We start from the raw sequence: 15,022 nt of genomic DNA, 5'->3' as shown, positions 1-15,022 counted from the left end.
TCTGTCGGGTTGCTGTGGCGACAGAATATAAACGTCGTTGTGTCCGGGCATGGTGTATTATTATGACACTGTCAACGAATTGTTATAAATAATTAGCGAGATAGGCGGTAATAATATTTTGACACATGGCGACTGGGGATATAGACGTGATCCTGAGCCAGCTGGGATGGCAGGATGGCTTTCGAATTCCTGTCGCTAACGAAGAGAACAAACGTCTGGAGGAGGAGGTAGAGAATTCTCTGAATTTTAATATTTTAATTAATATATTAGTACTAAAATAAAATTCGATTGCTATTTTTTCTATATTTATTAGGATAGAAAGTCTCAGTTGTCCTTAAATAAGAGGTAAACACAATTATGAAATAATGATAAATCAATTTTTATTAATAGGTTTTGTCAGAAATTAATTTTGTAATTATTTTGTGAAAAAATAAAAGATAGAAGTTAAAGATATTTATCACAATTAATGATCCTTATATTTATTATTTATAGAGTAAACAGAATAATTATCGCATCTATTATTAATTTCCCAAAAAATATTATTTATTACGACACTTAATTACACAAATAAAATAATATAGGTAACAGAAAGAAAATAATTGCATTGTGCACAGTAATGAATTAAGTTATAAGATTAATCAAAATAGAATTATATGAACTGCGCTGTAAAAACATTTGTAAACAATTGCATGATTTGCTGCAGATTGCTAGAAAGGTTAAACACAAGCTCTCTCTAAATGCAAAGCTGGAAAGCCTCGAGGAACGGCTGAAGATGATGAAGAAACACTCCAATGATGTAACCTTGCAGCACGAATTCAATCAGAAGTTGCTTGTGGAACATTCGACCCAGATGGAGACAGAGGATCATCTGTATCGACTCAGCGGCAACACGGAGTCATCGCTACGTCAGGAGACGCGTGAGCTCGAGAAAGAATGGGCGGATGTGAACCGCAGAGTATTATTTGTGGAAAAAGAACTGCTGAAGACGACGAGAAATTTAGTCAAGGCGAAGCAAACTGTCCATTTCGATGAAGATAATTTACGAAAATGCGAGGAAATGCTCGCGCAAAAGGCAGAGGATAATCAGCTGATAGAGAGCTACATGAAGCAAGATACGCAGAAGTACAAGGTAGTACAAGAACATAATACATGTCTAAGATATTAGTGTCAAAAAGAGAGTTATTAGTACTCTTATATGTCCTATTTGAATGATAAAAAAAAATAAAATATTTTAGTTGAGTTGATATAATGGACATTTTAGTATGTTATTTTCCTATATTAGAAAGGAATAGTTGGGAATGAATCAGAGAGGCTAAAATCTTTTAGTTTAATAATTAAAATCTTTTAACTAGAAATTTTTTTTGGTTAAATTGTTTGATTTTTAATCTGGAGAAATTTTTTTATTTATAAATAATTATTTATATTTATTATTGTATTACTTAATATGTATATTTATATGTACTTAACATGTATAAAATATTATTTAATATATATATTTATATAATTTATTAAATTTATATATTTAAATTTATTTGATATATTTAAAAATATATATGTATTGTAAATTAGAGTTTTTCAAAGTTTAAACTTATTTAATACCTCTTATCTTAAAATGTTTATATAATTAATTGTAAGAAATATTATATATTTAGAAATTACAAATACAATAACAAATTATAAAAATAAAATGTAATAAAATAATTAAAATATAAAAATAAAATAAAATAAAAATAAAAATAAGATTTAGAAAAACAGGGCCAACCATAACGAGCATATTAAATTAGTTAGAGATGTAATGTCAACACATAATTACTTTATTTGTTAGTATATAATCATATTTAGTATATAATAATCATTCAATTCTCATATTAAGCAGTTCTGATGATATTCTCAACTAATAATGTGCAAAAGGATTGATGACGTGGAATGGATTGTCAACTTTATCTAATAACAACAGTGAGCTCGTTTGCATGTTTTTTGACATATTCAAAAGTTACCATCTCAGTTAAAAAATGGTTAGCCGATCAAAAACAATATCTAATTTTAATAAATGATATAAGCGTCACCCAATATAAATTTAATGACTCATCAAACCAAAGGTTCATTATAAAATAGACTCTAATGCGTAATAATTCTTAATTTTATTTTTTATATATTTACTGAAGAAGGCTGAGGTAACAGCCGAAACGTTTATTTTTTATTAATATCATTGTATATACTAACAAATAAAGTAATTATGTGTTGACATTACATCTCTAACTAATTTAATATGCTCGTTATGGTTGGCCCTGTCTTTCTAAATCTTATTTTTATAATATTACACGAGCCTTGTCTTTAAATATCTAATTTTAATCTTTATTAAATAAAAATAAAAAGCTGAAAAATTTTAATTGTGCAATGTATAAGAGAAATAATACATACTAAAAGATAATCTTATTTTTAGGAATTGGAACAAAAACGACAGAAACTTAGCAGAGAAGTTGAAACTTATCGCCAAGCTATTGTCAAGGCCGTTGACGAAGTACAAGAGATGGAAATCGTTCTGGATCGCACGACAAAATTGTATATGGAAGCGTTAAAAGAGCGCAGGCAGATGATAAATCAGTGGACGCAAAGCGTCAACGTTCTGCGACAGAGGGACAATGATATACAGAACAGTCTAAAGGTATCTACGATCGCGATTTCCTTTTTCAAAAATTTCTGCATAGAATATAGAATCAGATATCAATATATAAAATCGTAGGAAATCGAAACATTGCGAGAAATCGACATAGAGAAGAAGAGTAATCTCGAGGAAGTGGAGAAATTTTTAAAAGATCAAATTGTAAATAATAAGCAGTTGGAAGAGCAAATTAAACAATCGGAGAAGGAACTTCTCGCGAATCGAGAAAAACACCTTAAAATTACAGAGGAAATCGATGTTTACGCCATCGAGGTGAGAAAGCAACACACAAGATTCATATATCATTATTCATAAATTATATATTGTATATATATATAAATTATATTACAAATATAAATATATTTTGTATTATAATCATATATAAAGATAATATATAATATGCAAAAAAAAAAATATATATATATATATATATATATATATATATAATGTATACAAATTATAATGATTATAATATATAAATTATTGATATATGTATATATTATAATTAAATTATATATTTTTTAGTTTAATTATTGCATTAATTTAATATAAATTTTGACCTATCTTTATAATTGAATAATGATTGATAATCATCATTGAGACAGGTTCATATCCAGAGAAAATTAGTAGGGGACCTAGCACGTCGTATACAACAAGTTCGAGCTAATGCAAAACGCAAAAAGATTGAGCTGGAGAACAAATACATCAAAGTGGACAATTGCAAGAAACGAATCAATGATCTAATGTCGACTTTAGAGGAGATCGAGAGCCAGAAGTTGAACGTTGAAGAGAGAACGAAATGCTTAGAAAAGATGATTGAAGTATGTTTAGATATATTGTAAAAAGAAAGGATATTTAATATATAGCGATATGTGAAAAAAATCTTGAAAAGAATAATAAATAATTAATTACAATTTATTATATACTTTTAGCATGATGAGAAACGAAAATCCGTGATTGTCAGGGAATTGAATCGACTGCAAGTCGCGATTTTAAATGCAACGAAGAAAATCGTAAAAATGGAGAGCGACAGAAGGACGATGCAGGTGGAGATGCAGGGCGAGCACAAGAAGATTGATCTGCTCGCTGGATTGTTCCAGAAGGAGAAGAAACTATTAAATGAGAAAAAGGAGGCTCTCTATCGAGTGGAATTCAATCTGCAAAAGTGCGAGATGAAACTCGAGCGAGTCAGAGGATACGAGCGAGATAAGAGCGAAGCTGAGAAGAAGCAGGCGAAAATTGAGGAGCTGCAAGCTGTACTGAACGAGAGAACAACCACTTCTAAATTGCTGCAAAATCAGATTGCTAGTTTAGAAGTAAAAAAACTTTGCATATTTTCCTTTTCTTCTTTTTCTTCTTTTTGTTCTTTTTTTTTGTAAAAAAAAGTATTGGAAAGTATGGAAGTATTTTGATTGATTTTATATAAATGGATACTCTTTACTTTGACATGCTATTTTATTTCTTATATTAAAAAGAAATAACTGGGAATTAATTAGAAATATTTAAATTTTTTAATTAGAAACTTTTTTAAGTTTTATGTGTAAACTTATGTGATTTTTAAAAATTTATGGCATTTCTATTTTATGACACATACAAAATTAATTAAAAAAAACAATAAAAAGTATATCGAAACTAGTTGAAGAAAAATGTAGCGTCGAGTAAAAATTGAATTGCACAAAGAAAATATTTTTTCTTATTTTCTCTTTTTTCAGCATGACATGAGGAAAATATCTAGCTGCCTGTCGAACGAGAACGAGGAACTCGAGCGGCTACGAAGTAAGAAGCAAGATCTACTGTTGCTGCTGGACGGAGGCGAGAAGCGATTGAAAATCGCGCAATCCCAGAACGAGGAGAGACAAGTGGAGGAAAATATAATGCGCCTTCGAGTGTCGCAGCTCGAGCGAATAACGTTGAACGTGAGCGATAAAGTCTACGATTTAGAAAAGTATCGTCTTCATCTCGAAGCGGTGAGTCCCTCATTTCTATATTTCATTATTTTATTTCATTTTTTGCTTATTTTGTAATTTTTAATTTTTTTACATTCATATTTTTTAATTATTTTTGTATATTTTTCAATATTTATAATTTTCTACATTTCATTATTTTATTAAATTTTTTTTAATTTTGTGCTTATTTTGTAATTTTTTATTTTTTCACATTTTTTATATTTTAAAATTATTTTTATATATTTTCCAATATTTATAATTCTTTATTATACACTTTATAATTTTTATTTCTTTATTGAAAATACTACAAACTTATTCTAATAAAGTTCAAGATCCACAAAAGTGTTAAAATTCCTATTAACATGATTAGAACATTGATCTCTAAAAGTATTTCTTTAATGACAACACATCAAAATTATTTTTATATATTTTTCAATATTTATAATTCTCTATACACTTTATAATTTTTATTTCTTTATTAAAAATACCATCAACTTATTTTTATAAAGTTCAAGATCCACAAAAGCGTTAAAATTCCTATTAACATGATTAGAACATTGATCTCTAAAAGTATTTCTTTAATGACAACACATTAAAATTATTTTTATATATTTTTCAGTATTTATAATTCTTTATACACTTTATAATTTTTATTTCTTTATTAAAAATACCACAAACTTATTCTAATAAAGTTCAAGATCCACAAAAGCGTTAAAATCCTATTAACATGATTAGAACATTGATCTCTAAAAGTATTTCTTTAATGACACACATCGACCTTCGCTCTTCAGGCGCTCAAGGAACGCTCGGCGGAGATCGCAGCGCAGAAGGAGGCGCTGGTCGTGCAGAGGAGGCTCGCGAGCAACGAGTGCTCGGATCTGCGGGCCGCCGTGACCGAGAGGAAGAGCAGGATACGTCAGCTGCAGGCGCGATACGACAGCGGCCTCGCCACGTTGGGCTCCACCCCGGACGGGTTGCCGATGAGCACCGCGTATCTGAAGATCCAGAGCGCCCAGGAGCGGTACCTGCTGCGGGAGCGAGGCGACAAGCTGGACGAGGCCATCGGGCGAACCGAACAGGAGATACGCAGCATGGAGAACACGCTGCGCGTGGTGAACGTCTGCAACGACAAGTACCGGGACAACCTGACCGCGGTGGACCAGGACGCGCCCGAGTGGACGGAGCAGAGGAGGCTCGACGAGCGGATGCGCGACGCCCGGCAAAACTTGCAGCAAAAGCAAGAGCAGCTGCAACAACTATTCGATAAATTGCAGGTGTTTATAGGAGCCTTCTTCTCCAATTCATCAAGGAACTTTCCTAAGACTATATCTTGTTTTTTTTTGTGTTGCTTTACTAAACTTCCTGGGATGCTGAGATCCAACTCTTGTAACCATCTTTTGGGTGATTGATCAGGGCTGCGTACTAAAATTTACTTGGAGTAGAATAGTCTTTGATTGACCAATCGGAACATAGAAATTTGTGTTTCTTTTGCCTGAAAAAAAAATATCTTTCTATCACCATGAAATATTCTGATAATATATAAATTAAAAAGAAACTTAAATACATTTATGTTTAATATTAAGAATTTCAAAAGCTCTATATATGTATTGCATTTAAAAATTTTTTAATATATTAAATATATTATGTATTATTATTAAGTATATTTTTTATATTATTAAAAATAATTAATGAAAATAATTGGTTAGTCAAAGACTACTCTATTTCAAGGAATGAATTTTGGAACGTAACCCTGGAGGTCTCCTTGTGTTTGTTTCTGATTTCTTGCGCAGCAATCTATGTATAAATTATTAAATGCAAAATTATGTATAAATAATTGATACCAATATTAATTTTGGTCAGAAAGTGGAGAATGATTACACTCAACTGCTGGACGATATCGAAAAGACAAAGGAGGAGGAGGAAAATAAGCAACGTTACTTGTCAGGTGTCGAGAAACAGATGGCAGAGCAGGAAGGGAAGCTATCTAGGGCTGACAAGAGCCTTCGTAAAGCGCAGAAGGATATACAAAATCTGTACGTTCTTAAAAGAGACGACACCGTACTTTTACAGCAGGTAAGAACCTGGCAGATGGAAGAAAAAATCTGTCGACTGATGAATTGCATTCTTTGACGATTTCCACTTTTCAGAGAGAGGTGGAACTGCGCGAGCTTCAAGAACAGAACGCTCTAGCTCTGCAAGATATCGCGGAGTTCACAATTCGTCATGTGGAAGCTGAAGCGTACGTGAAAAAATTACTCATAATCAAGAATATCGAGCTGCCGTGCTTCCCTTCGTCGACCAGATCAGCCATGAGTCCATGTGCGAGTTCTGTAGGTTCATTGGATCAGCCTGCAAAAAGCACGAGTCGCACGAGCGTCTTTCCATCGTCAAGAGAGAGTATCGGCAGTGTAGTTAAGATAGAACCCCAATTCGAGAAACGTACACAAATTAAGATTATTTAAATATTTTTATCTATTTTTATTCATATATTCCTTCTTTATCTGTTTTTAAATTTTTATTTTATTTTTTTTTTAAACATAAATGTATTTTAAAACCATTAATATATTTAAAATATTTAATATATTTAATATATTTAATATATTACAAAATTTTTAATATTATGTATATAGAGGATTAATATATACATATATAGAGCCTTTAAAATTCTTAATGTTAATTCTTAATTAAAATTCTTAATTTATATATTATCAGAATATTTGATGGTGATAACAAAGATATTTTTTTAATTTAAAATTTTAAGTAATTAATTTTTATGTTTTTTTTCTTCACAATTTTTATAATTTATTTTCATAATCATTAATTTTTCTAATTTTATTTCAGCAGCAAGTAACATTTTAAGGAAGAATGTAAGACAGGAATTATGTCCTGCAAAAATTGCTGTGTCGAAGCGATCCTCCAGGATACAAGAGAAGCAACAATTAGTAAAAAAATCGTGATGACTGTTGTTATAAAATAATTAAGATTGTACAATATGGAAGAGCTACTCCAGGCAATTTTTAGAAGCAATAAAAAGAAAAGTTTTTTTTGTTATTTCTAATAAAAAAAGCAATGAATTATATCAAGTAAGTTGTGCTGCACTAAATATGTATAGTACATGCAGGGTTGGATAAGTTAATGAATTTAAGTTAAGATTAAATTAACTGAAGTTAAATAAAAGTTAATTTTTAGAAACATTATTTATATTAAATTAGAATTTCGTTTGTTAATTCTTTTAAAATTTATAACAAAGAAATTTTGATTTTTATATAGAAATATATTTTCGGTAATTACAATTAATAACAAATAAACATCAAAATTAATAATACTTTAATTTAAAAATAATACGTTTATAATTTATAAAAATATAATAGTATTCAGAGATAAAAAAATTTAAATTGGGAAAGAAGTTAATAAGTTTAAAAATAAGTCAAAAATAACTAGTTTAAGTTAAAAAAAATTAATACATTTTAAATTAACTAATAAGCTAAGTTAAAAGTTATTAACTTTTAACTACTTAACTACCCAACTCTGGATACATGTTATATAAACGTATGTGCTTATAAAAATCTGAAAGATCAAAGTCTGAATTATCATGTTCTTTTTATGTTGAAGATATATTGCATCTCCCGCTCTCTCTTTTTGAGTCTGCCAGCAGTTTGGACAAAGCTGCAAATATCATTTGCACATTTTGGATACAAAGTACGTGAAGAAGTTTTCAAAAAAAAGTTACAAAATAATATAAGAGAAAAATTTTTTAAAAATTTATATTTATTTTCTCGCTCCATTTATGTAAATAATTTCAACCAAACTTGTTTCACACAAATATATATGCATATTAAATTTCAACAACAATAAATTGCTAAAATTTTTTCTATAAAAATTCTATTATATTATGTTAAGAGATAAGCTTATATAATTATATATTTAAATATAATATATTTATAATTATATTTAATAATATAAAAAATATATTAAATGTATTTAATAATATATTTAATAACAATAAATAATATATTAAAAATTAATATATTAAAAATTTTTAAATATATATAAAGCCTTTAAATAATTATATAATTACATATTTATACTTATAACGAAATCACTTGTAAAATATTGTGATTTATCAGTTAACCTTCACGCGAGACCTAATTTAACCTTCAAGTATAATGTATAACCTATTCTTATCTAAAAAAAAAACATAACCTAAAATTTATTTTTAGCCTCGCACCTCTTCGATTCTAAAACGTAATCATTTTTACAATTCGCTAAAAAAATGTTGATAGCAAAATAACATATTTTTTAAAATTTAGAAATATTCAAGGAAAATATTATGTATTGAAGATTTAACAATAATTTTCAGATGTCCGAGTTAACACAAGTCCAGAGTAACAAAATTTTTGGAGGATGGCAAAAAGTTTATTCGCACGACAGGTAAAATATATAGTATATTAATTTTAGTTTTTAATTACAATTTATAATTAATTAATAATTAATGTAATATATTATATTAAATATTTATATATAATATTAAATATTTTGTATATAAATTGCAGAATAATAATTTATTCTAGCATATATAAAAATATATATAAAATATATGGTATATTAATTTTAATTTTTAATTACAATTTATAATTAATAATTAATATATTATATTATATATAATATTAAATATTTAGTATATAAATTACAGAATAATAATTATTTATTGTAGTAAAATGCTTCCTTCTCATTGAAATATGTTACTACAATTAAAACTAATTATTCAACAGCACAGAATTAGGATGCAAGATGAAATTCGCTGTCTATCTGCCACCTCAGGCTGAAGAGGGTCCGGTACCAGTTATTTACTGGTTGTCTGGTCTCACTTGTACCGAGGCTAATTTCAGTGAGAAAGCTGGAGCTCAGAGACATGCTGCAAATTCTGGAGTACTTCTTGTTATACCGGATACAAGTCCGAGAGGACTGAATATTCCTGGGGAGGATAATAGTTACGACTTTGGCAGCGGTGCAGGCTTCTACGTGGACGCAACATGTGAACCGTGGAAGAAAAATTACAGGATGTACAGTTATATTACCAAAGAATTGCCAGCTTTGATCAATAAAGAATTTCCAACTTTGCCAGACAGACAGTCGATAATGGGCCATAGGTATAAAACATGATATAATAATATTTTTCAATATATATATTTTTTCACATATTTTTTTTTTCCTGTTTAGCATGGGTGGACATGGCGCTTTAATATGTGCTCTTAAAAACCCTGGACAATACAGAACAGTCTCAGCCTTCGCACCCATAAGTAATCCAATTTTGTGTCCATGGGGAAAGAAAGCTTTCTCAGGATATCTGGGAGGATCAGAGGATGATAATGTTGCATGGAAGGAATGGGATGCTACAGAACTAGCAAAAAAATATAACGGTCCACCTTTGGACATTTTAATCGATCAGGTTTGATTTTAAAATTACATATTCATATTTATAGTCTTAATGTAGATCTTATTTCCTTAGTCATTTAAATATATTCTAGATTTTTCAATCTTTTAATTGATAATATTTCATGGTTGGGTAAATTATTTTTTTCAAACTAAGTTAAGTTAATGACTTATAAAATTAATTTAATTATGGTAAAAGATGCATGAACAAAAAATTAACTCATTGTCAGTTAAATTTTGAGTTAAGAATAAACTTAAGTTAAATCAAAAGTTAATTTAAAAGTATCATTTTTAATTTTTTAAATGTATATAAAATAACAAAAAGTTTTTTTATATTAAAATATATTTTTTTTGTAATTACAATTATGAAAAAAGAAGAAAAAACTAATAGTATATAAAACCTTTATTATCATATTTGTAAAATGGCAGAATAATGCTCCTAAAAATTAAATTGTCCAATGTTAAAGATTTTATTTAAAAAAAAGTAAATAAAATGGCATTCAGAGGTGAAATTTTTTTTTAATTTAGAAAAAAATTAATAATTATTAAGTTTAGAAATAACTACTTTAAATAAAAAATTAACTTATTTTTAATTAACTTACTATCTCCAACCTTGATATATATATATTTTTTTTTATTTATGCTTCAAAGAAAAATCTCGTACTACGATAAAAATTTGAATGGTTTTTCCAGGGCAAAGAGGATCAGTTCCTAAAACAAGGTCAACTATTACCTGAGAATTTACTAAATGCTGCCAAGGATAATGGGATAGCACTTGTTCTCAGATTTCAAGATGGTTATGATCATAGCTATTATTTTATAGCTACATTTATCGAGGATCACTTGAAACATCACGTCAAATATCTTAAAAGTTAAGTATGTTCAACATTTGCTCCACTGTTCTAAAAACATTGGATGTTTGAGATACTGCGATTTATATTACACTTTTTTACAAGAAATTTGATTGTGAATTAAGATGCTAAACTTTTTCTAAGAAAAGAACTAAAATTCGCATTTTTCTATGAAAATTTTGCACTAATAATTATTTTGATATAGCTTCTACATCTTTTTTTTTTTTTTTTTTGGAGGATTGATAAAGTATATATTTTATCATGTAAAAACGGAATATAAACAATAAAAATAGATAATGCATATCTAAAGGTTTCGGCAAATTTGTTGTTGCGAGATAATGAAAATTTTACAATTTCTGTATATAGAATATATTATATTATAAATAAAAATCTAGAGTAGGGAAAATATCATTGTGATTTTCGAGGTTCTCGAAATCCATGCCAAAGGGTCAAAAGTGGTTCTCGCTTCTGCCAGATGTTAGCATTACCCCAGACTTGCCAGAATCTGCAATTAAAAAGAAAAAAAAAAGAAATTATAAATGCAATTTATACTATTTCACAAAGATTACATTTTTTTTTTAAATGAAATAATTATGTATTTGCATAATATCTTCCATATTTTTTTTTTTAAGAAATATACCCAAATATATAATAGTGCAATATATAATTTTATGTGATTTAACATAATTAACACAAGAATTATATTATATGACATGAACTTACATTCCAAATAGTGCACCACCTAAATGTGCGGCATGATCAAAATATTTCCATCCTAAGGTGCAACCGATAACATCCATAGTCATTATTCCTTTGATTGCCTAAGTAAAAAATATTATAAAAATAATGCAACTAGAAAAATATATAATATCAAGATGTAATGATTTATTTTTATATTTATCAAATCAAATAAAAATTTTATTAAAATTTCTATATATATGTATATATTATAAAGAGTGAGAATACATACCATACCAGCTGTAAACGTGAACATAGGAAGAAAAATGATACTGAGTTTTATGTCAGGATATTGTGTACAGATAAATCCAAGAACACCCATAATTGCTCCTGACTGAAATAGAAATATAATTGTCAGACAAGGTTTATTTGTATAATAGATAGGGTTGGGTAAGTTAATTATTGTTTTTAATTGTAAGTTAAAAGTTACAAAGTTAATGGCTTATAAAATTAATTTAGTTACGTTAAAAGTTGCATAAACAAAGAAGTAAGATAAAGTTGAGATTAAATTAATTTAAGTTAAATCAAAAATTAATTTTTAATTTTTAAAACTTGTAAAAATATTATTTATATTAAATTAAAATGCCATAACTTAAAAATTTTTTAATTTAATATTTTATTTCTTTAAATTGATGTAAAATAACGAAATAACAAAAATTTTGTTTTTTATATAGGAATGTTTTTTTTCTTGTAATTATAATTATAAAAAAAATAAAAACTAATAATATATAAAACCTTTATATATTTCAGAATAGTAAGAATGACACATCAAAATGATGTTCTTATTAAAATTTAATTGTTATTTAATGTATTACATTCCTATATAAAAACAAAATTTTTATTATTTCGTTATTTGTTATTTTATATAAATTTAAAGAAATTAACAAATAAAATATTAAATTTAAAAATTTAATTTAAGATTTTTTCGAAAATATAAATTTTTTTAAAAATAAACCTGCTTACCGCTCCTAAAGAAAGACCTGGCAGGCCGAACATAGTTTTGTACGCGTGACTAGCGAAACTAGCTATCACTCCACTCGACAAATATAAAGCTAGAAACTGCTCCTTCCCCAATGATGACACAGCTATCGTGCTGAAGCTGTGCAACACATACATATTTGCAGCCAGGTGGAATATGGAATAATGTGAGAAAGTGGATAGCACCATAGGCCAGTATGTGGCACCTTAAATAAGTATTATTCCAATCAATATTTCAAAAAAATCCAAGAAAGAAGAAAATTGTTTGAAACAATGATATATCACTTACTGGAGGCAGGATTGGCGCAAAAGTAGCGTACCATCAACTTTTGCATTGCTGGCACTCGCCAAGCTAAGAATATGATTGTATTTACAAAACATATAGGCACAAACATTTTCTGTCCTTCGGTTAAGTTTCTCCACCACGTCTCCATTTCGCCCCTCCATCCTGTTCGCTGACCAATATGTTATTGTATATACAATAAAAACGTATGTGAAATTACCTACCGATGATATATTTCTTTAACTAATACGTACATTAATTCGAAACTGTCTGTAACGATGAATTATTTTGTACGTCTGGCTTCTGATACGCTCATATTCCCAAATTGCAGCACCAACTATAGAGGCGCTGCTAAACTGTAATGAAACAAGAATATCTAAAATTAAAACAATTATTTATTTCAAAAGTACTTAAAAAAAATCTATCATAAATATTAATAATGATCGAATTGAAAATAAGAGAATATAGTATTTATAAATATATATATTTTTCTGTTATTACTAAACTTAAGTCATTTTATTTTTTCTTACACATAAGTCAAATAGACGAGTTGTGCTGTTAAAACTACAAAAAATTATTTGATACCAGAAAGAAAATTTCCATGAAATTTTTGTAAATTATTTGTTTACCATGATGGTGAAACCAAGGTGCTTCCATAGTCTCGCAGGTTGTATAGTTCCAGATTCGATATGAGCATTTGGAAAAGGAAACTCTGATTGTTTGAAGGAATTTTGTGACCTCCTCAGGCTTCTTATCTGCCTATATTGTGGCGTTTGCAATTTGGGTCTGCAGTATTGCACAGTGGCAAAGAAACTGTAATTTCATAAATATATTTAGATTTTATGCAACATATTTTAGCTGTACATAATGTAGTAAATAAATCTTGTGTTAAATCAAATATATTTAAGTTCAGGTAGTAAAGAATTATTTGAAATGTATGATGTAATTTGTATGTAGATTAATTCTTAATTGTGCATTTATATTTTTCTGATAGTAGATCTGAAGTACTTTACAATAAAACTTTACAATAAATATTACATCGCTTTGAATAAAAAAGTTGGAACAAGCGAATCAGTTATAAATTGTCAACTGACTTGTGTCATTGATAAAAAAAAATTGTAATATATATTTTTTCAATTTATATAAATTATATATAACATATACAATTTCACATAATTACATAATATTAATATTATATGATTATATAATTATATATTATACAAATTAATATAAATTTACATGAATTCTTTTAATAAAGAATGAGCTACAAACATTCTATATTAATAGTGAAAAAATGAGATCTTATTTCTAGGAATTTTATCAAAAAAAAAAAAAGATACTTATTTTTTGACAAAAAAATAAAAAAATACAAGTAATAGCAATTATATATTCTATAAAACTTTCTGTATAATAATAGATGTAAAAATCAATATATGTTTGTATAAAAGGATTTTATATTATTAAAAAAAATTATAATTTCAAAAATCTTAATTTCACAAAATTAAACATTTTGTAACATAATCTGCCAATCATCTTATGGGAAATCGTGTCAATATTTTTTATAGAGGACAATAAATTAATATAATCGTAAAAGTTTAGAAAATTATGGATTATTATTTTAAAAGGATAAATTTTGAAAATTTGTGAAATATCGTAAAATAAAGAATGTTTACGAAAGAGAAAATATCATGTGCTAGAGGGAGAGAGAAACAGATTATGAAAATCCTTCGCACCATCTGTTTGACATATCGCCCAGATGTAAGAGCGTCCTGGCTGTCATACTACCGAAATTTTTCACGCGCGTCTGTCAAAATCAGCAAAAATTCCATACGTTTTGCATAAACGTCAATTTAGTTTGTACGAGATAACCTCTGAACGTGCCCGAGATCCGAAATAAGTCGCGAGATGACATGACGTTGCCTCCTCTCCCCCTTTTTCGAATGCAACGCGACTAGGGAAGATCTAGGGATTTTTCAAGACTTTTCTTAGAGATTTTGGCGAGCGTTTAAGAAAATTCTCTAGATTGAACATTTTTATGAATCTAAAATTTTTATAAGAACCTAACCTAAAATTTTTGTGGGAATCTAAGATTTTTGTAGGAATCTAGAATTTTTGGGAGAATTTAAGTTTT

The 15,022-nt window shown here is 27.9% G+C and overlaps 3 protein-coding genes across 5 annotated transcripts; 2 read left to right on the top strand and 1 right to left on the bottom strand.

Annotated features, from left to right (window-relative positions):
* Positions 1–7,695, top strand: LOC114927947 (coiled-coil domain-containing protein 39). Of its 2 annotated transcripts, none has more exons than XM_029299020.1 (11): positions 1–227; positions 704–1,129; positions 2,444–2,665; positions 2,744–2,935; positions 3,268–3,483; positions 3,595–3,978; positions 4,375–4,629; positions 5,400–5,882; positions 6,469–6,681; positions 6,756–7,047; positions 7,453–7,695. In XM_029299020.1, exons 1-11 carry the CDS (start codon positions 126–128, stop codon positions 7,563–7,565), a joined length of 2,898 nt encoding a protein of 965 aa, XP_029154853.1. In that variant the 5' UTR covers positions 1–125; the 3' UTR covers positions 7,566–7,695. The 2 variants fall into 2 exon arrangements, with proteins under 2 accessions (XP_029154853.1, XP_029154852.1); XM_029299019.1 differs by having other exon boundaries at positions 7,450–7,695.
* On the top strand, positions 7,610–11,825 carry LOC146720813 (S-formylglutathione hydrolase-like). Of its 2 annotated transcripts, XM_029299022.2 has the most exons (6): positions 7,610–7,691; positions 8,221–8,307; positions 8,969–9,039; positions 9,381–9,758; positions 9,829–10,057; positions 10,735–11,825. In XM_029299022.2, the coding sequence occupies exons 3-6, from the start codon at positions 8,969–8,971 to the stop codon at positions 10,915–10,917; spliced, it is 861 nt and encodes a 286-aa protein (XP_029154855.1). In that variant the 5' UTR covers positions 7,610–7,691; positions 8,221–8,307; the 3' UTR covers positions 10,918–11,825. The 2 variants fall into 2 exon arrangements, with proteins under 2 accessions (XP_029154855.1, XP_029154854.1); XM_029299021.2 differs by lacking the exons at positions 7,610–7,691; positions 8,221–8,307 and adding an exon at positions 8,768–8,853.
* On the bottom strand, positions 11,198–14,824 carry rho-7 (rhomboid family intramembrane serine protease rho-7). Its single transcript, XM_029299024.1, has 8 exons — positions 14,625–14,824; positions 13,521–13,704; positions 13,146–13,247; positions 12,898–13,063; positions 12,594–12,814; positions 11,863–11,964; positions 11,616–11,713; positions 11,198–11,397 (listed from the first exon to the last, which is right to left on the bottom strand). Exons 1-8 carry the CDS (start codon positions 14,669–14,671, stop codon positions 11,301–11,303), a joined length of 1,017 nt encoding a protein of 338 aa, XP_029154857.1. The 5' UTR covers positions 14,672–14,824; the 3' UTR covers positions 11,198–11,300.
* Between the last annotated feature and the right edge of the window lie 198 nt (positions 14,825–15,022).

This window comes from Nylanderia fulva, unplaced genomic scaffold, assembly GCF_048542155.1.
Source record: "Nylanderia fulva isolate GAGA-0341 unplaced genomic scaffold, ASM4854215v1 Scaffold60, whole genome shotgun sequence".
NCBI lineage: Eukaryota > Metazoa > Arthropoda > Insecta > Hymenoptera > Formicidae > Nylanderia > Nylanderia fulva.
The sequence above is the reverse complement of the archived record's forward strand: the minus strand, read 5'-3'. Positions and strand labels throughout refer to the sequence as shown.